Source organism: Babylonia areolata, chromosome 9 (assembly GCF_041734735.1).
Source record: "Babylonia areolata isolate BAREFJ2019XMU chromosome 9, ASM4173473v1, whole genome shotgun sequence".
NCBI classification, from domain to species: Eukaryota; Metazoa; Mollusca; class Gastropoda; order Neogastropoda; family Buccinidae; genus Babylonia; species Babylonia areolata.
This window is the reverse complement of record NC_134884.1, coordinates 14,412,716-14,435,832: the sequence shown is the minus strand read 5'-3', so window position 1 is coordinate 14,435,832 and position 23,117 is coordinate 14,412,716. Positions and strand designations below refer to the sequence as shown.

The 23,117-nt window shown below is 43.5% G+C and overlaps 1 protein-coding gene across 3 annotated transcripts; it reads right to left on the bottom strand.

The window, feature by feature from the left end:
- Positions 1–150: 150 nt before the first annotated feature.
- On the bottom strand, positions 151–22,780 carry LOC143286081 (uncharacterized). 3 transcript variants are annotated; one of them, XM_076593651.1, is made up of 7 exons: positions 22,665–22,780; positions 20,480–20,740; positions 18,493–18,642; positions 17,074–17,357; positions 16,395–16,409; positions 6,951–7,330; positions 151–2,912 (listed from the first exon to the last, which is right to left on the bottom strand). In XM_076593651.1, exons 1-7 carry the CDS (start codon positions 22,765–22,767, stop codon positions 1,787–1,789), a joined length of 2,319 nt encoding a protein of 772 aa, XP_076449766.1. In that variant the 5' UTR covers positions 22,768–22,780; the 3' UTR covers positions 151–1,786. The 3 variants fall into 3 exon arrangements, with proteins under 3 accessions (XP_076449766.1, XP_076449767.1, XP_076449768.1); XM_076593652.1 differs by lacking the exon at positions 16,395–16,409 and having other exon boundaries at positions 17,065–17,357; XM_076593653.1 differs by lacking the exon at positions 16,395–16,409.
- Positions 22,781–23,117: the final 337 nt, after the last annotated feature.

Genomic DNA, 23,117 nt, shown 5'->3' with positions numbered 1-23,117 from the left:
ACTTATCGTTAGGTATGCAATTGAAAATTATATGAGTACAATGTCTATCAGTACGACTCAAGAAACAGCCTAAAAAAAGCAAATATACGATTTACTTATCACTGAGAATGTGTCACTGCATTCACAAAATCTTCAGCAATCTTTTAAAAAAAATACATGTATACATATATACAACTGACTTATCGCTAAGTATACAACTAAAAATGATCTGAGTACAATATCAAACAGGACAACTCAAGAAACACACACACACACACACACACACACACACACACACACACACACACACACACCAACAATAACAAGCATCATGAAACCTTATGTACATTTTGTGAAATGTTCTAACTATCGCTCTCATGGAAACAATTCAATCCACAAACCATTTCCAAAACAAACATAGCTGAGATAGTTACATCACAAACACAACAACAAAAACTGTAAGTAAACAAGCAGGGTTTTCCTGCGAAGAACATGGTATGTATTGAAATGTAATGAACATAATGATATGTACTGAAATGAAAAGAACATGATGATATGTATTGAAATGTAAAGAACATCATATGTACTGAAATGTAAAGGACATGATATGTACAGTAAAGAATTAGTTGATATGTATCGGAATGTAAAGAACATAGTGACATGTACTGGAATGTAAAGAACATTTGATATGTCCTGGAATGCAAAGAACATGGTGATATGTACTGAAATGAAAAGAACATTATGATATGTATATGTATCGAAATGCGTATATCCACACAGTGCACTATTTCAAACATAGAAATTGTAAAGACCAAAGTCCGTTTTACCGATTCGTTGTTGTACATCAACCGATATCCAACGATGAAAAGAAAGGCACGGTTGTGAAAAAACGGGCATGTCCCTATTTTTTTCTTTTGCGAATTTGATTTCATTTCATTTGAATGCATTGCTTCCCACGCGTGCAGGCATAAATACATGTACGCGCGAGCGCACACACACGTAGAACTCACACACACACACACACACACAGAGAGAGAGAGAGAGAGAGAGAGAGAGAGAGAGAGCTCAGTGCCTATCAATCCTATTTTATCTTCATTCATTGTTAGATGATTTGCTCCCAAGGGAGCTCCGAAAATCAAGTGCCAAGATATCGAGATCCGCCACGGCTGACCATAATGATGTTCTCATTACACGGACTGACATCCTGACCCTGCAGTCCTCAAACCGGAAGTTTGCTTTCTCTGACCAGTCAGGCTTTCTACTTCACTGGGGAAAATGGGCATGGCCGTCTAGGAACAGACTCCTCATTATCTGGAGCTGATGACTACAGCGATGACTATGACTCCAACAGCTTCGTGTTATAATACACAAAAGGGTCCGATATAATTAAACAGTGAAATGATAAATCAACGGATCTGCTGGCATCGGGGGTTGAGGGCGGGGAAGGGGGGGGGGCATAAAAAACAACAACAAAGAATAAAGAAAAAGAAAACAAAGAGACATAAAATAAAAGATTAGTGAATAACATTCAGGTCGCTTTGAATATAATCACGAAAGCCTGTATTTTACATGTCACTATTTCACTATGAATAATAATAAGAAGAAGAATGATAGAAAAAGAATGATATATTGTGCTCATATGGCGCTTACTCTTGGTGTATTTCAGATACCAACTGTCCTCCGAAAGCCAGCATTCTAAGGATACCCCAGGACAGTCCCAGCAGTGGATACCTAACCCACACCCCCTCCATATGGACGGAGGTGGAGGGAGGGGGGAGGTTGGGAGGGCGGGGGACGGGTGGTGTCGTCACACGCTCTCCTCCCTGAAGCCTCCGTAGGACCCCCTTGGCCTGCGCCCCTCCTCCTCCTCCCCGCCTCCTCGGCCACGGCCCCCTCCTCTCTCCCGCTCCTCACCGTGGTGGTGATGAGAGCGGGGTCGGTCCTGGCCCTCCCGGCTCCGGCTCCGGCGTTGGCGGTTTCTGGGCGGGGAATCCTCGGGGTCTGCAGGCGGCGGCGGCGGCGGCGGCGGCGGGGGGGAGTCGTTGCGAGAGCGGCGGGGGGGCGGTGGGTACTGCACGTCCTCATAGCTGTCGTCGGGGGGCGGGGCGGGCTTGGCGGGAGTCCGCTGTCTGTCAGGGCCGCGGGTGCCGTTCCGGGATGACCCCCCTCCCCCTCCTCCTCGCCGGGGTCGATCTCCCTCCTCCCCGCCCCGGTCAGGGTCTCGCGACGAAGAGGACCTCGCTTCCGGGGCTCGCGCAGGGGGATGAAGGTCGTTGCTGTCACGTGGGCGGCGGGAGCGGTCGTGCCGGCGGTCCTCCTCCTCGTCGTAATCGTCCCGACGGGGTCGGTCCCGGGTGTCCTCGCGGGACTTGTCGGGGTCGTCGGAGTCGGTGTGCATGGAGCGCCGCTTCCGCTCGCGGAGCGGGTGGAGCTGGTCCATCATGTCGTCCTCCTCCTCCCCTAGCGGCGCTCGTCGAGAAACGGGCCGCTCTCTCCTCGCCTCCCGGTCTCTGTCGTCGTAACGGCTGGAAGGTCGGTCCCTGTCTCTTTCCATGTCTCTGTCTCTGTCCCGGTCTCTGTCGTCATGACGACTTCGGGGACGGTCACGGTCTCGTTCCCTGTCCCTGTCTCTCTGGTCGTTGCGGCTCGAAGGGCGGTCCCTGTCGTCATAGCGACTAGCGGGCCGGTCCCTGTCGTCATAGCGACCAGAGGGGCGGTCCCTGTCGTCATAGCGACTAGCGGGCCGGTCCCTGTCGTCATAGCGACTAGCAGGCCGGTCCCGGTCGTCGCGTCGACTCGGGGGAGAGTCGCGGTCGTCGCGTCTGGAAGGGTAGCGGTCGTCTCTGGGTTGACGGCGGTCCTCGGGCCAGTCACGGGAGTGGCGCTCAGCGCGGGGTGTGTCTGGGTCATCGTCGTCACGCTTGGCTGGGTATCTGTATATGCATAGAGAAATGTAGAATGTAGAATAATTACCTGGCTGGGTATCTGTATATGTATAGAGAAATGTAGAATGTAGAATAATTACCTGGCTGGGTATCTGTATATGTATAGAGAAATGTAGAATGTATAATAATTACCAAGTGTACCGGGGTCACGATGAATGTTTGTTGTTGTTGTTTTGTTTTTTTGTTTTTTTTGTTTTGTTTTTTTTTAGGAGTGGGGGTGGGTAGTACGTAAAAAGGTAACAAAAATAAATCGTAAATCATTTACAAACACAGATACAGTAGAATTTTGGACACAAACATGTGCATATCAATATAAGAACTTGTCCAAGCACACTCACACACAGGCACACGCACATACACACACACGCGCGTACTCGCGCGGGCGCGTTTGAACGTAAGCCACACGTTACACATTACATATGGACGGGGCTGATGACTGCATCTGCAGGTCATGGTCACTTTAAAGGCTGGTTTCTTTCAGCGCAATTGAGCATGTTTCACTTGTAAAGACGCTATTCAATTTATCTTATTTTCTACTTTATATTATTTTCTACTTTATCTTATTTTCTACTCTTTTTTTTCGTTCGTGGACTGTGACTCCCGCGTTTATTCGTTTACGTAAGTGGGCTTTTACGTGTGTGACTGTTTTTAAACCGCCATGTTGGCAGTCATGTAGCCTAGCGCTCAGCTGCCTACGATAACCATAGTTCAAATTTCAGCACATGCTGTGAAGCAGATCAGTTTTACTACAGCAAAAAGTGTCCAAACATTGACCTGTTGACGTAATTTGTGTACAGCGACGTAATTCTAATTCTGAATCAAATCCCATGCTGGTTGGTCAGTCTTCACGTAGCGTTGCTTTCGAACACACGCTGTGTCGCGCACAGCTAACTAACATTCTACTGTAAGTACTTTGTATTAGTTGTGCTAATGATTTGTAAATTGTAAGTTTCGACACATTGCTTGTGTTCATATCTTACGCATGTTGATAGTATAGTAAGTCGATAAACTTTGTCAGAAGTAGTGCGCTGTTGTGTACTCACAGGTCTTATAATTGTTTGACGTAAGTTATCATCATGTCGTCATGATATCCTTGTAAGCAGTCTTCCACATCATCTTTCAAACGTCAGTCAATGACATCTCTGCCCACTGATTGTTTATTCGACCGTTCTAAAACATTCTAGGAATGATGTACTCTTTCTGATTTACTGACGCTGATGAAGGTTAGGCTATACTTATCCGGCGTTTAGTGGAGGAAATTAAAATATAGAGCACCAGCCCTTACCTGAATGCACTTAATGGACAAGCCATGATAGTTCTTCCAATCATTGTACTGAGCACTGGCTATCTGGTCTCTCATTTTATCAGTATATTGAAGCTACTTATTCTATCATATTGTTTATTATTCATGTATTATTTCACATACTGATATCAGTTGTACTGCTACATTGTATTACACTAATTCTCAGTACTACCAATCACACAGTTACAGTGTGCTTGAAACAAAAATAATAATAATAAAATGCAGGCTTATATAGCGTAGAACCCCCATCTCAGATGGGGCTCACCGCACTTTACGATAAAATACACAAATTCAAGACTAAGTGTCATAAAATATGTACAAAATCAACACAGTTTGACATGACAATGGCTAAAATATACAAATGTAAGACTAAGTGACATATAAAAAATGAAATAATAAAATATAAAGCGACACAGATGCCATCACAATAAATCACACAGGTGCAAATCACAGCAAAACAAAGCACATCACATTCACCATTGCCAAAAATAAACACCAAGGAACCAGGCATCATGTGCATTAAAATCATCACAAATGTATACAAATCAACACAAAGAGCTCATCCAGCAACAAAAATCACAGCAAACATATGCAAATGGAAAATTTTCAGTGAGAGAAGTACAGTTTGAAAAGATATGTTTTTAGTGCTCGCTTGAATGCGGGTGTTGGGGTGTAACGGAGGTGTGAGGGCAGTTAATTCCATTGTTTAGGAGCAACAAAAGAAAAGGAACGTTCGCCATACGTTTTAGTACGAATCTTTGGAATGGACAGTGTGCGCTTATCATTTGAAGAACAGAACAGAGTTGTCTGGATGGTGAATAGACGGAAAGTAGATCTGAAAGATAGACAGGACAAGAATCAGTGAAGAAACTGTAACAAAGGACTGAGAGTTTGTATTGTATTCGTGCTTGAATGGGGAGCCAGTGAAGGGAAGCAAGTAGGGGAGTGATGTGTTGACGTTTCTTAGCTTTGAGAGTGAGTCGTGCTGCAGAGTTTTGAACTTTTTGTTTGTCAACACAGTGTTTGGGGTAGCCAGCAAAACGAGCATTTCCAGAATCTAATCTAGATAGAACAAAAGAACAGACCAAAGTCTTTGTGGTTTCTGTGGTTAGAGATTGCCGAATGGAGCTGTTCTGTCGGAATGCTGCATATGCTGACCTACAAATGTGGTTGATGTGTGTGTCAAGTGTCATGTCATCAGAAAGCATGTAACCTAAATTGCGTGCAGATGCTGAGAAAGGTATGTCTGAGGTCCCTACCAGGATAGATTAAGGCTTAGGCAAGTCAGAAAATTAGCACTCTGAGTGAATGAAAAGTGCCTCTGTCTTATTATCATTTACTTTGAGTTAGTGATCTGTCTTCCATGATCTGATATCTGTGATGCATGACTGTAAAGTCTGTATGGTTTGACCTATTTCTGTAGGGTGACATGTTCTGTAAACCTGCGGGTCATCTGCGAAAGATTGATTGGAAACAAATTGACTTTGGATGAGTGTATGAAGAGGTTTGGTGTACATAATGAAGAGTAAAGGACCTGAGACAGAACCCTGTGGAACTCTGAACAAAACAGGTGCTGGTTGCAATGAGTGATTATTGATAATAACTGTCTGTATGCAACTTAAAAGATAGCTTTTAACCCAAGAAAGAGCTAATCCTGAAACTCCATAGCAGTGATGAAGGATGTGCAACAAAAGTGTATGGTCTACGGTGTCAAACAATGCGCTGAGATCTAACAAATTAAGAACAGAAACATGACCTTGATCTAGTGCCAAAAGTATATTGTTAGTGACCTTGAGAAGTGCAGTTTCTGTGCTGTGTGAAACTCTGTATGCTCACTAGGTTGGGTGACAGCAGGGAATGTGAGTTTAAGAATTCAAATAACTGACTCATAACAAAATAGTCCTCTATGATGTGTGTGTAGTGTTCTGTTGTGGTGATTTATAGTGCTACATTAAAACTGATTCATTTGAGTCACTTTGACACATGATAAGCTTTACATAATCTATACGGTCAGTGTACCATCAATAAATCATCTGAGTTTCAACCATCTCACTTTCACTGTTTAAATGCATTAGAAGTGTCATATGCTGTCAGTGTTTGGTCTTCACACATATGTGTTAAGTTGTTGCTTATCCCAAACCAAGTGGTAGTCATTCCATGTTAATATGTATACATGTGCTCATTATCAACTTGTATCTGATATGTTGTACTTTTGATATTTGTTATTTGTGTCCGTTACAGCCACTGTCTTCTTATCTTCTTTCTTATATTCTCTTCTTTACTTCTCATGATATTGCAATATAAAAAAACAACAAAAAAACAATAGAACACCCTTTGTGACTGGCCTCTATATGTTCCTGGCCTGTACAAGGAGCTGTCTATCCTTTCACCTTAATACTCTTTTAATCCTGTGAATTCAGTAATTCTTTTGTATCCCTTTTATATACCACTTGGGCGCAGTTCATACAATCATACTACGTTTTCGGAGGGGGTGAGAGGAGGAGTGGTGTTTATATTCATATTTCCCCCTATTTTGTTGTAGTCCTATGCTTCTCATGAAGAATAAGTAAAGTGTGCATGTGTATCTGACTCTCCATACAGTCTACTCGCCTCCTCTTCAGCTGGACTATACAGCAGCAATTTCCAGCCTTCTTCCTCCCCTCTCACAATCACTCTTGCAAACAACAACAAAAAACTTGCTCGGCCCTCCCCCCCTCCCTCACCTGTCATCTCGGGGTGCCGAGGCCTGCCTCCCCTCCTGGCTCCGACTCCTTCCCCGCCTCATCCTCGGAGGCTCCTCCTCCTCCCCCTCAAACACCTCGTCAGGCTCCGGTTCAGGCCGCCTCCCCTTCTGTCTGGTCCGGGGACGATCCTCGTCGATCCCCAAATCGCTGCTGCGGCTTTCGTCCGGGAGGGGTTTTTCCGTGTAGGGGGGCGGGTGCTCCTCGTAGCCCGGGGCAGTAGTTGGGATCTGGCCGCGGCGGGAGGAGTTGCGTCCCGTGGAGTATCGCGGGACGTACTTGTCTCTCTCGAGCGTCTCGTTGGAGATGGAGAAGGGGGACATGAAGCCTCCTCCGCCACGGCTGCTGCTGAAGGACATGTCCTGGGGAACGGATGGAATATGGGCGTGGGGGGTGGGGAGTGGGGAGTGGAGGATGGGGGCAGCGGGGAGGGTTTGGGGGCGGGGGGTGGGGGGGGTCTATGAGATTTGTGTGCGAACGGGATTGTTTGTTTGTTTGTTTATTTGTTTGTTTATTTATTTACTTATCTATCTATTTACTAATTTATGTCTTTAGTTACGTGTATTATCAGTATCTATCTAGCTATGTATCTATTTATTCACTTATCTATTTACTAATGTATGTATTTACTAATTTATTATTATTTTATTATTATTATCATTACTACTACATTTTTTTATATCATAATTATTATTTATTTATTTATGTAAGCTTATCTATTATTTATTCACCTTTTTTTTTCTCAAGGCCTGACTAAGCGCGTTGGGTTACGCTGCTGGTCAGGCATCTGCTTGGCAGATGTGGTGTAGCGTAAATGGATTTGTCCGAACGCAGTGACGCCTCCTTGAGCTACTGAAACTGAAACTAATATATGTATTTAGTTACGTGTATTATCAATATTTATTTATTTATTTATCTATCTGTCTATCTATCTGCCTGGCTGTCTGTCTGTCTATTCATCTATTCAACTGTTGTGTTTTTTTTTTATAAGTACAGGTTCTCTGATTCTGGGTGGATATGAAGGAGACGAATTTTTCGAACACGGAATCAAAAGTTAAAGTTGTTGTATCAATTTTTCAGTGGTTTCACACCACCTTCTAAAAGGAAGAAATGCCTTTATTCACCTGTTTCCTTTACTATTAACTTTACTTATTTATTCATTTATTCATCTATCTATCTGTTTACTGTGAGAAGGAAGGATTTGGGGGATTGGAAGGGGTTGAATTCAGGGAAGGGTGTTTGGTGTTGTTTCTTTTTCTTAATTGTGGGGGCCGGGGCAGGATACGTGCGTGTGTGTGTAGGGGGGCGGGGGGGGTGTATGCGCGAGCGTGCATATGTGTGTGTATGTGTAAGGGGGGTGGCGGTTCAATGAGAGACAGAGAATCCAACAGACATACGAACAGGCAGACAGACAAACAGACTAACAGAGCGTAGGAGAGCGTGTGTGCTTGCATACATACGCGCGCGCGCGCACGCGTATGTGTGTGTATGTGCATGTGTGTGTGTACAATACGTATACGTGCGCGCGCGCGTATGTGCACGTGCATGCGTATGCGCGCATATATGTATATAGACATCTGCGTGAATAAGCCTTATTTTCTATCTGAAGTATACAGCAGCCCTTAATTAAGTCAGTCGATTTTAATTAATCTGTCAGATAATCACTCGCCCGGCCACTGACCCAAAGGAATAAGAGTGGAAGGGGCAAACATTGTAACAGACATTTTTTAAACTACAATGATAATAATCATATAAACTTTCTCAGTGATATATGTGCCCTCGTACATATTAGAAGCTGAATTTGCCACCCACTAAATAAAACTAACTGCGAAAGAAGAAGACGGAAACTGTTGATGTATGATTGCCTGTACTTATCCTGGTCTCCTTCATTCCATTGCAGAAAGTAACATGGATTTAAAAATGAATAAAAAAAACAACAACTACGGTGATGTTTATAAATGTGTGCGTGCGTGCGTGCGTGCGTGCGTGTGTGTGTGTGTGTGTGTGTAACTGTCTGTCTGTGTGTGTCTTTGTCTGTCTCTTTAGGTATGCGTGAAAGGAGAAGAAGAGCGCTATGTCCACTGCAACCAACACCAAAGTCACTCAGCATACAAACCATACAAAGACAATAATAATTACGACCAATACCGTTAAGATATAATAATAATAATAATAATAATAATGGATACTTATATAGCACACTATCCAGAAATCTGCTCTAGGTGCTTTACAAAAATGCTTTTGATAACATAAAACATTATATCTATGTTACATACACACACCAAAATGTGACCACACTCACACACACACACACACACGCACGCACGCACGCACACACACACACTGCATACATACATTTTAACATACATGTGTATCTAACAGCTACCCTAACACATACGCACACATAGGCAGGCACAAACTTACATAAACACACGCACACACAATACACATTCGTATACGTGCATGTAGTTGTGGACCTGCCACAATTGAACTTATTGCTGAGGGAAAAGGTGAGTTTTGAGACGAGATTTAAAAGATGCGAGGGAATCAGAATGACGGAGGTTACCAGGGAGCTTGTTCCACGTCTTTGGCGATTGAAAAGAAAACGATCTGTGTCCATAGGTCTTACTTCTGACGTGAGGTATCCTGAGAAGTCGAGTATCAGAGGAAGAACGGAGCTGGCGAGACGGGGTATAGATATGGATGAGTTCAGAAAGATACTTTGGGCCAGATCCGTTGACTGCAGAAAAGGTCAGAGTGGATAGCTTATAGTCTATTCGATCAGAAACAGGCAACCAGTGGAGAGACTGAAGAAGAGGAGAAACATGGTCAAATTTAGAAGCTCTGCAAATGAGTCTGGCAGCGTTATTCTGAATTCGTTGGAGTCTGTCTAACAGGTATTTGGGAAGGCCGGCCAAAAGAGAGTTGCAGTAATCCAATCTTGAGAGAACCAGAGAGCATACAAGTGTCTTGGTTGCATCGGTTGAGAGATAGTGGCGGATAGAGCTGATTCTACGCAGTTCCAAATAGGCAACTTTACAGATATTCGAAATGTGCTGTTGGAAGGAAAGAGACTGGTCCAGGATTACACCAAGACTGCGAACAGAGGGAGAAAGTGAAACAGGTGTGCTATTGATCAGAACAGAGTCAGGAAAGGAAGGATGTCGACGAAACTTCTTTGGACAGGTTATCATCAATTCAGTCTTATCATCATTTAATTGCAGCTTGTTGAGAGTCATCCAGTTCTTTAGGCCAGCAATGCACTCCTGTGTTTGAGTCACCAGTGCATCAAATTCAGCTATGGAAGCCGACTGATAAAGTGATATAATAAATAAGCAAATGAATAAACAATGACACGATCAGTTCATCAGTTATTTGGGGGGAAAAGAAAAGGATATAAGGTAAATGAACAAGTAAATATTTTTGTGTTAATTATGACATGATCACTGGAGCCTATTGTTATTCATTGGGGAAGGGTGTGGGGCGTCAGTATGATGCAAAATGACCATGTTGATATTCTGTATTGTAAATATATATCTTAAATAAGTATACAATACATAGAAAATATAATCAGGTATACAAAAAAATAAATAGATATAGATTGATTGATTGGTTGGTTGACTGATTGATTGATTGATTGATCGCCTGGTTGATAGATGGATTATGAATATATCACTGCAGTTAACTGTTAACAAGAGAGTTGTGAATATCATGCATATGAAAAATAAATATACATATATATACAAAGATACAAACTACCACCACCACCACCACCACCACCACCACCAACACCACCACGTCCACGACAACAACAAGTTAGCAGCAACAACAACAACAACCAGTAAGAACAAAAGTAATCTGCAGCCTCAGAAACACCGACTGGCGACAACACTCTACTTGTGGATGAAATGGAAGCGCGTTCATCAGTACAGAAATAAGAAGGGCAAAAGCGGAGGTCACATCCACATCCACACCACTCCTTACACCCCCCTAGACCCCCCCACCCACACACACACACACACACACACACACACCCACCCCCCCCCCCCACCCATCCCACACATACCTCAATATCACAAAATATCTTCACAACACTGTGAAAGAATCAAGTGTCAATTTTAGATATAATGGTGGACAATGTGGAAGTTTTTGTTTGTTTGTTTGGTTGGTCTGTTTTCGATATCAACGAAAAACGTTTTAAATACAATAAAACACCCCGCACTGATATTCAAAAAGACAGACAGAGAGACAGACAGATAGATAGATACATAGATAGATTTATATATATATATATATATATATATATATATATATATATATACATACATACATACAATGATACATACATATATATTGAGAGAGAGGGGGGAGGCGTGGGGGGCGTCATTCTGCTGTAAGAATATTGTCAAAATTGACGATAATTGTACTTTCATTTCCCCCAATACCAAATTCGTGTACGTGTTTTGAATGTTCGCTAAGTGACTGCACAAGAAACCAAGAAAAATTACTAAGAAACTGTCTGTAGGATCAAAGACACAACATCCTGAAGACAGTGATACTTTTTTCTGCTCGTGCACACAGTGCACAGTGGTGTGTGATGAAAGAAGGGGACTTTATACATATATATATATATAATCCAGCTGATTACTTGTACAGCAGTGACTCCTGTTGCTTAGCAGCTGGTGTTATTGCTGGAGCTGTTGAAGTTTTGTTCTTGTTCTAAACCACAATCTCCCCCCCCCCTTACCCCCACCCCCCAAAAAGAAAACACACACACAAACACACACACACACACAAAGACACATGTTTGTTTGTTTTGATTCGTTGGCTTACTTGCTTTTGCTTCTTCTGTTTTGCTTTTTCTCCCACAATTTGTGTTTACAATTTTCCCTCGAAACTGCGACTAATATTAAAAACGGAGATTTTTCCCCAATGATCATTATATATATATATATATATATATATATATATATATATATATATATATATATGCACTGAAAATGCATGCCAGATGAAAACATTACATCCACAGGGTCATGCTTCCTTTAAGGTCAGAAACAAGAAAATACACCGTGCGGAATTGGAAACAGAGCATAAGCGTAGAAATGACTGACAGGAAGTTAAAAAAAGAGAAGAAAAGTAGAAGAATATTAGTGAAGAAAGAAACGCAAAAAAATGATTATATATGCATATGAGACAAAGACGATGAAATATGTTATCAACAACATCATCATCAACAACGACAACAACAATAATAATAATAATGATGATGATGATGATGATGAAGATGATGATAATATTAATAATAATAACGCTGACAATGATGGGCCATAACAAAGATTCTGGTAACTAAGATGATAAAACAGAAACAATGTCATAAGAACGGTCGATTCAACATGGATCGCTAAAGGCAACCTTCGAACATACTCAACATAATCAATTCTTTCATTCCTTGTACACAGTACTGCATTGAATCACGACGTCCGCTTTCCTCAACAGAATCCAGCTTTTGTGGATCTTTTTTCACACACAAAAATTCGTTTCGGACAACTGCCAAGACAAGATCCTTCCATATTCAAACCAAAGACAATCGCTTTCGAACAATGTCTACTATTTAAAACTGGATATGACTCTGTGTGTGTGTGTGTGTGTGTGTGTGTGTGTGTGTGTGTGTGTGTGTGTGTGTGTGTGTGTGTGTGAGACTTACCATGAACAACCACCTTTGAAAAGTTTGAAGTATAAGCAAAGTGAAAAGATGTATCTTACCATTGCTTACAAATCGGTGCCAGTAAATCTTTTGTCGTATGTATATTTTCATCAAAATAAATATTTTTGATTCGTTATAGTCTTTGACATGTCTTCACTATATATTTATCCTTAATGTTATTTTTCAAAGCGGGAAAGGTTAAGAACTTTCAAAATAAACTGCCAATGTAAGCACAGTATCAGGTTGTGATGATGTTACACAAATGCGCGCACACGCGTGCCTTGCATGTCTGTGTGAGTGCGTATATGTGTATGCGTATGTATTGGAAACTCTCTCTCTCTCTCTCTCTCTCTCTCTGAGAAAATGTGTATCTTTATCGTCATACATACATTATCATTACTATCATTATTATCATTATTACTATATTTACTAACGTCGTCATCATCATCATCATCATCATCATCATCAACACCAATGGTAGCACCTGCCGTTAGTAGCGTTATCATTCCGATCTCAGCCTACACACATCACACAAAGTGATTACGAGCTTACATTCATTCATGCACTGTTAGAGGTTTTCGCCGTGTGTTCCATCGCTGTTAGTGCCTCTCTTTGTCTCTGTGTGTATCGAACCTTCAGGTCCCAGTTACACCACGGAACATCAGTATCATGAGCACGTCGCATCACTGCTGTCATTGGATCAAGTGAAACAACCACGGTCGCGAACACCTTTAGCATTATCGCCCTTGGTGGTATGTGGACAGACCAGTTAATTCTCCTTTCGGTGGTATGTTCCAAGGCAAAAAAAACAATAACTGTTTTATCTCCTCCTTTCCGAAATGTATTTTTAAGCAAACATGTAGCGATTAGGTGGTATGTGGACAGACCAGTTTAGTCTGCTTTGTTCGGAAATATATTTTAGGCAAAAAAAGAAGAAGAAAAAAAATCCAACAGTTTTGTCTCCTTATTTCCGAAATGTATTTGAAAGCAAAATTGCGGCTATTAGATGGTATGTGGTTAAGTCTCCTTTTGTTCGGAAATACATTTTAAGGTTAAAAAAAAAACAAAAAAACACAAAAAAAACACCACCACCACCACCAGTTTTGATCCGAAACGTATTTTAAACCAAAATGTATGCAAAGCATAAAAGATCAACAGTGGTTTTATTAGCTTGGACTCTAAAGAATCCATATCATAATCACAGATTTAAAAAGGAATAATGTCGCTGGAACACTATTTGGAAGCTTTGCCTGAAAATGATGCTGTCAGATGTGCGTTAAAATCACCGACTGCCCGCTCATTCACACAGGAAGAGAAGTAGGTAGTCTAAATAACGAAAGGATATCTTACAAGTGTAACAAGGATAACTTGGAGATGACTGTCATTATATCTAAAGTGTCTTTTTCGGCTGAATACACCTACTGTAGTAAATATCTGACCACATCCTTTTCGGCGGACGTCCAAATGTTCTAAAATTCCAAATCAAACAAGAAAGGCTATCCCAAATCGTCCTTTCCCTTCTTCGGTTGCTTGATCAATCCCGTAGAAAGGGGTCTTCTTCTTTCCGTTACACGACCAACAGCGACTTGCCGATGACTCTGTCGTGGTTCATGCATGCTGGGTATTTTCGTGTCTCCATAACCCACCGAACACTGACATGGGTTACAGGATCTTTAACGTGCGTATTTGATCTTCTGCGTGCGTATACACACGAAGGGGGTTCAGGCACTAGCAGGTTTGCACATATGTTGACCTGGGAGATGGGAAAAATCTCCACCCTTTACCCACCAGGCGCCGAAAGAAAAGGGATGTAACTTCCAGCTGAGGGGGTGGGGGGTCGAACTACAAATCACGCTAGAGGTCATTCCAGGCTTTCTGAGAATGACCCGAGAGTAAAACTCGGCATGGTGGTAGTTTGATGCTGTTATACACGGGTCATTTCAAGTATAAATAGTATCCACATCTTTTCAATGACAAATATTATCCCATCTTTTCAATTACAAATACAAATAGCATCCAGTCTTTTCAATTAAAAATACAAATAAAATCCTGTCTTTTTGATTACAAATAGTGTCCCATCTTTTCAATTACAAATTGTATCCTACCTTTCGGAAAGTCTTGGCTGGAAACTTCCTCTTTTCTATCTCTGACTTTGTTTCTGGCCTTTCCCTCTTCTTTCTTTCATCTCTTCCTTTCCTATTTTCTGCCGTACCATTCAGCTTTTGATATATTTTACCTAAAAAGCTTTTAATACATACATTCTTTTCCTGGACTTGATTATTTGGCATTCTTATCAAGCTGCATTATTTGCTTCCAGCCTTGGACGTTTGTTTGTTTCTGTTTTGTTTTGGGAAGCACGGCGGACGCAATAGCCGAGTGGTTAAAGCGTTGGATTTTCAATCTGAGGGTCCCAGGTTCGAATCAAGGTGACGGCGCCTGGTGGGTAAAGGGTGGAGATTTTTACGATCTCCCTGGTCAACATATCTGCAGACCTGCTAGTGCCTGAACCCCCTTCGTGTGTATACGCAAGCAGAAGATCAAATACTCACGTTAAAGATCCTATAATCTATGTCAGCGTTCGGTGGGTTATGGAAATAAGAAAATACCCAGCATGCACAGCCCCGAAAGCGGAGTATGGCTGCCTACATGGCGGGTTAACTCTTTCCATACGAACGGCGGAAGAGACGATGTTAACAGCGTTTCACCCCAATCACCATCATCAAAATATTGCAAGCGGAAGGCTCTTATACTGAAGACGTGAATGTTGACAAAGAATACTACAATTCTGACGACGGAAGCTAAAGGTTGGGTCATTCAGACACCCACTGGACATCCGAGGGGTCTGTGTAGAGGAGAAGAGAGGACTGCCCGTACTCAGTGAGTTAAAAACGGTCATACACGTAAAAGCGCACTCGCGTATATACGAGTGAACGTAGGAGTTGCAGCCCACGAACGCAGAAGTTTTGGGAAGTGGTCGTATGCCTGCTACTATATATGTAATCTTATGTAGTTTGTATAATCATGTGTGTGTTGTTAATAATAATAATAATAATGGTATTTATATAGCGCTGAAACTTGTGCATAGACAAATCAAAGCGCTTTCGCACCAGTCATTCTCATGCACGCATAACATTGTTGTCGTGTTGCTGCTCCTGTTGTTGTTTACTTGCGAAAAAGTGGTTAACGTCTGAGGGGTGTCCGGAGTTCATGTGCAGAATATAACCGTGCTTGTGCCATATTCTCTTTTACATTTTTTCTGGTTCTACGGGAACGATACGGTGTTTTCGGTTTTCATGTGTTTTCTGTGGTCAGCTGCATTATACGCAACAACGATAAATGATAAATCAACCGTCCGTCGGTTCCTCCTGTGGCTAGGTAGCTGACATGAACTGGTATCAAGTGATGGCTGGTGCACTGATGCGACTGTGTCATGATACGGATGTGACATCGTCTAACGTGGACCCAAGGAATCAAGCTTACATAAAACACTCAACACCGATATGTCAACCGTTTTCTTTCAAAGACAAAACTTTTGTGAGAGCAAAAGAAAATAATAATATTAATAATGATAATAAGAGCCACAAACACACCCAAAACATTCATGCCATATAATATTGTTTTCCAGAATAACATGGAGATCAAGTGGACGCAAAGTTAGATGAGTATGTGGAGAAGACAGGGATAGAATGAGTTTAAAAAAAATCTATTTCACAACGTACTTTGTGCAGGAGACCCTTAAAGAGAGAAAAGTAAACACAGCTGCAGTTAGCAAGACAGCATATATGCTGCGTATTATCAGTAAGTATGCCTAAGTATGATGACTTCAGTAAATTACGGATATCATTATCAAAAAAACTCATCCTCATTAAGTAGCTGACAAACACGAAGAAATACAACGCACACACACATTCACAAAGACACATATGCACCTGCTCGTGCGCAACCCCCACCCCCACCCCCCCGACCCTCTCTCTCTCTCTCACGTATACGTGTGTCTCTCTTGTTCTGTCTCTTTGTCTCTCTCAGAACTATAACAATCAAGATCTTGATATGACTAGATGCTTTCCAATCTGCCCACCTCGACCACGCATTAACTGTCCCTAACACACACACACACACCTCCTCCAACCACTACCACAACCATTATCCCCCCTCCCCCCCCCTCCCACACACACACACACACACCACAACCAACTGCTACCACAACCACTATCCCCGCCCCACATACCCCCCATCCCCCGCCACATACACCCCCACACACACGCACATCACACACACACACACAAAACACAACACCCACCCCCAACCCCCCAACCCACACATCCAACCACCCTTACCCTCGCCCCCACCCCCGACGACCACCACCACCACCACACACAACCCACTCACTCTCATTACCGCCGCCGACTCCTTCTCCCCGAGGCGACGGATCTCTCGCTGGCGGCGGATCTTGCAGAAGATGACGAGCCCTATGACGAGGGCGATCAGACCCAGCGCCACGAGCACGATGGCCGCGATGGCGCCCCCAGTCAGGTCGTTGCAGTTCTGATGCTCGTCCGCCCAATCGCCGCAGTCGTTCCAGTCGTCACACACCAGCTGCTGGTCAATGCAGCGCCGGAAGCCCTGGCTGCCGCTGTGCGCGTCGTACACCTCGCAGCTGAACTCGTCCCGGGAGCACGGGTCTGGACCAAGGGGGAAAGAGAGAGAAAAGAAAAGAGTAGTGTGGAGTGATGGCCTCGAGGGTGGTGACGCGTCCGCCTAGGAAGCGAGAGAATCTGAGCGCACTTGTCCCCACCACACCCCCTCCACTAAACTTTGAGTGGTGCTCTGGACGCTAGTCATTCGGAGACGATAAACCGAGGTCCCCTGTGCAGCATGCACTTAGCGCACGTAAAAACAACAACAACAACCAAAAAAAACAAAAAAAACAACAACAACAAAAAAAAAAAAAAACCGGCAACAAATGGGTTGTCCCTGGCAAAAATCTGTAGAAAAGCCCACTTCAATAGGAAAACAAACAAAAAAAATGCAGGCAGGAAGAAATACCCCCCAAAAAAATGGGTGGCGCTTTCAGTGTAGCGACGCGCTCTCCCTGGGGAGAGCAGCCCGAATTTCACACAGAGAAATCTGTTGTGACAAAAAAAAAAAAAAGAGTAATACAATACAATACAATACAATACAATACATTACAAGAAACAAAAGTAGAGTACAGGAGAGCTGAGCAGAGTAGTAAAGTGGAGCAGAGCAGAGTGGAGTAGAGTAGCGTAGAGCAGAGTGGAGTGGAGTGGAGTAGAACAGGTTCGAGTGGAGTAGAGGAGAGGACAGGAGAGTGGAGTGGAGTGGAGTAGTGTGGAGTAGAGTAGTGTGGGAAACCACTTACAGCTTAGTCCTTTGTGAAGGACTATGACTCTAGAAGGCAAGATTGCACTGGCTCTTAGTGCTGCAGCCTTGGGTTTAGTTGGCCTCTGGGAACCATTCCCAACGCCGATTGTCCTAAAACCCTCTCGGCCGAGAGAGTGGGGATTAACTCAGGCAAGACTCTACACTATAATCAAAACAAAAAAAATTCTAGCCCAGTTAGTCGAGACAGCAGCCACCTCCTCTGCTGTTCTGATGGTCATTGTCGGACACGACTGACTGTGATACAACTACTTCTTCTTCGTTCGTGGGCTGCAACTCCCACATTCACGCGTAAATATATATACGTACACGAGTGGGCTTTTACGAGTATGACCGTTTTTACCCCTCTATATAGGCAGCAATACTCCTTTTTCGGGGATTATCATGCAATACTAGGAAAGTGCGCGTGATACTGACATCCTCTCCTGTAGATGGTGAAGTGAATCCTGAAGCCCTTGCCCTGCACCACGCCGTTGGAGTTGGCCCGGATGATCAGCAGGTGGTTCAGCACGTAGTACACACCTGTCGGCATCTCCTCCTGCTTCCCGCAGATCTGCCCACCCAGACCTGTGGGGGTGGAGGGGGACGGAGGGGGGGGGGAGGGGTCGACCACACACACACACGCGTGCGCAGGCACACACACACACACACACACACACACACACACACACACACGTATACAATATCTAATATCACTCAAAATGAAAAGACGATAAATCAAAGAATGAACGTATGGAAAAAAAAAAAACAACCAAAAAAACCCATTCACTTTCGGGTAACAATAACTTTAGATCTTAGGATGAATCTTTAGCGGAGTTTTGTTTTATATCCAGGAGACTAATCCTTCGTTTTTTGTTCGAAAACATACAGTAGAAAGGTCACCCTTGGCCGACATTTCACAGCAATGCCTGTAAAGCAAATAAAAATCCCAAACAAAACAGGCGAAACGCAAACTGAAAAAAAACGAAAAAAAAAACTATTGCTGTCAAATTATGACGTAACATAACATGCAATTCTCTTATCTGTCACTGATCACATTATCTCACTCATTTTTTTCATGTAAGTCCACGTCACACACCATGCGGGTATCTTCATTTCATCACCACTGTGGCGGAACTGTCAAAGAACTCAAGCTCGGTTCTGGCGCAGTTTCCTTCACATCATATCACGTCACATCACATGACATCACAGCCCAGCTCTCTCTCTCTCTCTCTCTCTCTCTCATTCGAGTACATTGTACAGGGACATCAGAGAAACATTTCTGAATGACTGTATAAGAATTGATTTTGGAACCACTACTCAAGTAAAAAAAACTAAATAATAATAATTATAATCATAATCATAATTATAATAATGATAATAATATTCATAATAATAAGAAGAGAAACATTACCGGAATTTGTCGAAATTTCTTTTTCATGTAATGAACAGAAGGAAACGTCTTACTGATGGCATTTCATATGTTTATGATTCAAATATTGCTGCAACGTCCATCCCCTTCCCCGACCTCCTACCCCCATTCCCACCCCTAGTGTTTGTATAAGGGCCTTCGGCCGATGCACAATAAACAAATAAGTGTTCAGTGTTCTCTCTCTCTCTCTCTCTCTCTCTCTCTCTCTCTCTCTCTCTCAAGCATTCCAGATCTTGATATAACTAAATACTTTCAAATGTACCCAACTCAACCACGCATTAACAGTTCCTAACACTGCCTGTCGATCATTCTCTGTACTGTGTCAATCTATTTCTTTCTTTCAGTCTGTCTGTCTGTCTGCCTGTCTGTCTGCCTGTCTCTGTCTGCCTGCTTGTCTGTCTGTCTGCCTGTCTCTGTCTGCCTGCTTGTCTGTCTGCCTGTCTCTGTCTGCCTGTCTGTCTGCCTGTCTCTGTCTGCCTGCTTGTCTGTCTGTCTCTGTCTGTCTGTCTGCCTGCCTGCCTGTCTGTCTGTGTCTGCCTGCCTGCCTGTCTGTCTGCCTGCCTGCCTGTCTGTCTGCCTGCCTGTCTGTCTGCCTGCCTGCCTGTCTGTGTCTAGCTGCCTGCCTGTCTGTTTGTCTCTGCCTGTCTGCCTGCCTGCCTGCCTGCCTGCCTGCCTGCCTGTCTGTTTGTCTGTCTGCCTGCCTGTCTGTTTGTCTCTGTCTGTCTGCCTGCCTGCCTATCTGTCTGTGTCTGCCTGCCTGCCTGTCTGTTTTTCTCTGCCTGCCTGCCTGTCTCTCTCTCTCTCTCTCTCACTCTCTCTCCACTACTACACACAACTCCACACAAACTACACACCCCCACACCCACACAACAACACCCATATCCCACCCCACCCACACCTACACCATAACACCTCACTCTCCCCCCCCCACCCACCCCCACACACACCACCACAACTCCACCCCCACCACCACCACACCCACACACAACCCACCTTTCACAGCCGTGCTGTCGGAACCATCGAAGAACTCCACGTTCGTGCTGTCGCAGCGCGAGCGGTCGCTGCTGTAGAGCTCGAGGTCGTCAAAGTAGAACATCATCTCGCTGCCCTCGGAGAAGCTCAGGTACATGTCGCACCGCTCGTCCTCGTGAGGGTAGATGGGGATCTTCTCCGGCAGGTCCGACTCCACCAGGCCCGAGTCCAGGTTCAAACCTCGCAGGTCGATTGTGTCCCGGCACTTCACCCTGATCACCTCTGTGGAGGTGGTGGTAGGGGTGGGAGGAGGAGGAGAAAGAGGGTGGGATTGGAGGGGGAGGAGGAGGGGAGGAGCGAGAGGAGGAGGAGGAGGGGGAGGAAGAGGAGGGGGAGAAAGAGGAGGGGGAGGAAGAGGAGGGGGAGAAAGAGGAGGAGGGAGAGGAGGAGGGGAGGAGGGGGAGGAGGAGGAGGGGGGAGGGGAGAAGGAGGGGGAAGAGGAGAAGGGGGAGGAGGGGGGAAGAAGGGGAGAAGGAAGAGGAGGGGGAGGAGGAGGAGGAGGGGGAGGAGGGGAGAAGTAGGGGGACGAGGAAGAGGAATTGTAGTACAATGTAATGCATATGCTGCATACAATGCAGCGTAGTAGAGCAGTGACATGCCATGCAATATGATACAATATAGTGCAACACAATTCCATATAATCCAATAGAATGCAGTGGTATGTGTACATGTAATGCAATGCAATGCGATGCAATGTAATACAATAAACGCCCGCGCGCACACACACACACACACACACACACACACACACACACACGCAAGCACATGCACGTACACGCCCACCCTACCCTCACACACACACACACGCGCGCGCGCGCAAGCACGCACACACACACACACACACGCACGAACACACTCACACACACACACACACACACACAAACACACACACACACACATTCACGCATGAACACACAGACATACACAGACACAGACACAGACACACACACGAATGTACATAAAAACGACAGAAACAGACATCGCAAAGGAGAGTTTTACGCTTGTTGTGTTATATATATATATATATATATATGCATATACTATTCTTTATTGAATTATTTTTTCAATCGCATCATGCCCTGTACGATATGTTTAACACGATATGACAACAGGTGTGTTATGTGATATGTAGCTTTTAATGCATAAAAAAAATTCAAGGGTTTATCAATGCTGACAATATAATGGCAATTCTACCAAGTTTTATTCGCCTAAAAAATGATGTATTAATAAAGAAAACAAATGAATCTAATCATATAATAATTATGAAAAAAAAAATTGTGTGTGCGTGCCTGCGTATATGTGGTGCGTGTGTGTGTGTGTTTGTGTGTGTGTGTGTGTGTGTGTGTGTGTGTGTGTGTGTGTGTGTGTGTGTGTGTGTGTGTGTGTGTGTGTGTGTGTGTGTGTGTGTGTGTGTTAGGGACAGTTAATGCGTGGTTGCGGTGGGAAGATTGGAAAGCATCTAGTATGTGTGTGCTGTGTGTGTATATGTTGTGTATACATGTGTTTTGAGCGTGCGTACGTGTGTGCGTGAGTGTGTGCGCGCGCGTTTGTGAGTGTGAGTGTGTGTGTGTGTTCGTTATGTAAGCATACAATTACTGTCAAGTGGAGACATTCTGACTTCGCTCCACCCGACACTGTCTTCTTTCTTCACATTACCATCATGATCATCTTAATATAAAAAAAGAAAGAAAAAAAAAAGAAGCACCACAGTTACAATCATCGCTTTCATCACCATCATTAATTTCTTTCATACCTAAAACCGACAAAGAAAACGGGTTCTACAATCGCTTCACATCTTCTGTTGGCTTGTTGATAAATTTAGAAACACGGAAGTGGTTGATTCACACAAGCAGACGAAAGGTAAGTTGAGGAACTTCGGTTAATTGCTCAAAACGAATAAAACAAAATATCACAACATTCCGCTCGTGTTGTTTTATCCCGACAAAACTAGTTCACTGACTGACTATAAATTGAACTTTATATCTCAGCTTGTTAGAAAACGGGCTAACTCGAAGCATGACGATCACAATCACACAGAGAGAGGGCACAACTTATTCAGCTGCGTCGCATACCTGGCTGAAAATTAACTCAGAAAACAGACGCACATGCCTTGTCTGACAGTCGAAAGGTAACACCTGTCACTTACCTGGAGTGTAGCACAAAACAATAGGAAAACATCCAAGAAAAGTCACACAACACAACAATGAACAACGACCCCAAAGGGACGCTGTCACTGACGCAGTCGCCATGTTGCTTGTCGTACCTTTGAGACTTCGACAGAGAAGATGACCTCACCTCACCTGACCTACTTTAACGTGTCGCTTGTCTCAGGTGCGCGCCCAGGTTAAGTCCACTCGCCCACGTGCAGTTTGTTGACTGTTGGGTTGTTGTTTTTTTTTTTGTTTGTTTTTTTTTGTATTTTTTGTGGGTTTGTTTTTTTTTTAACAGTTTCGTCTCTTGTTCGAATATACTCGTACTTCAAATATATCTGTGATTGGCAGTATTTCCAGATCATGCTTGACGAAGTAGTTTGTTCTTAAACTTTTTTTAACCTTGTTTTTTTAACCTATGTTCTTTTCTCTCAGATTTAATACCGTTG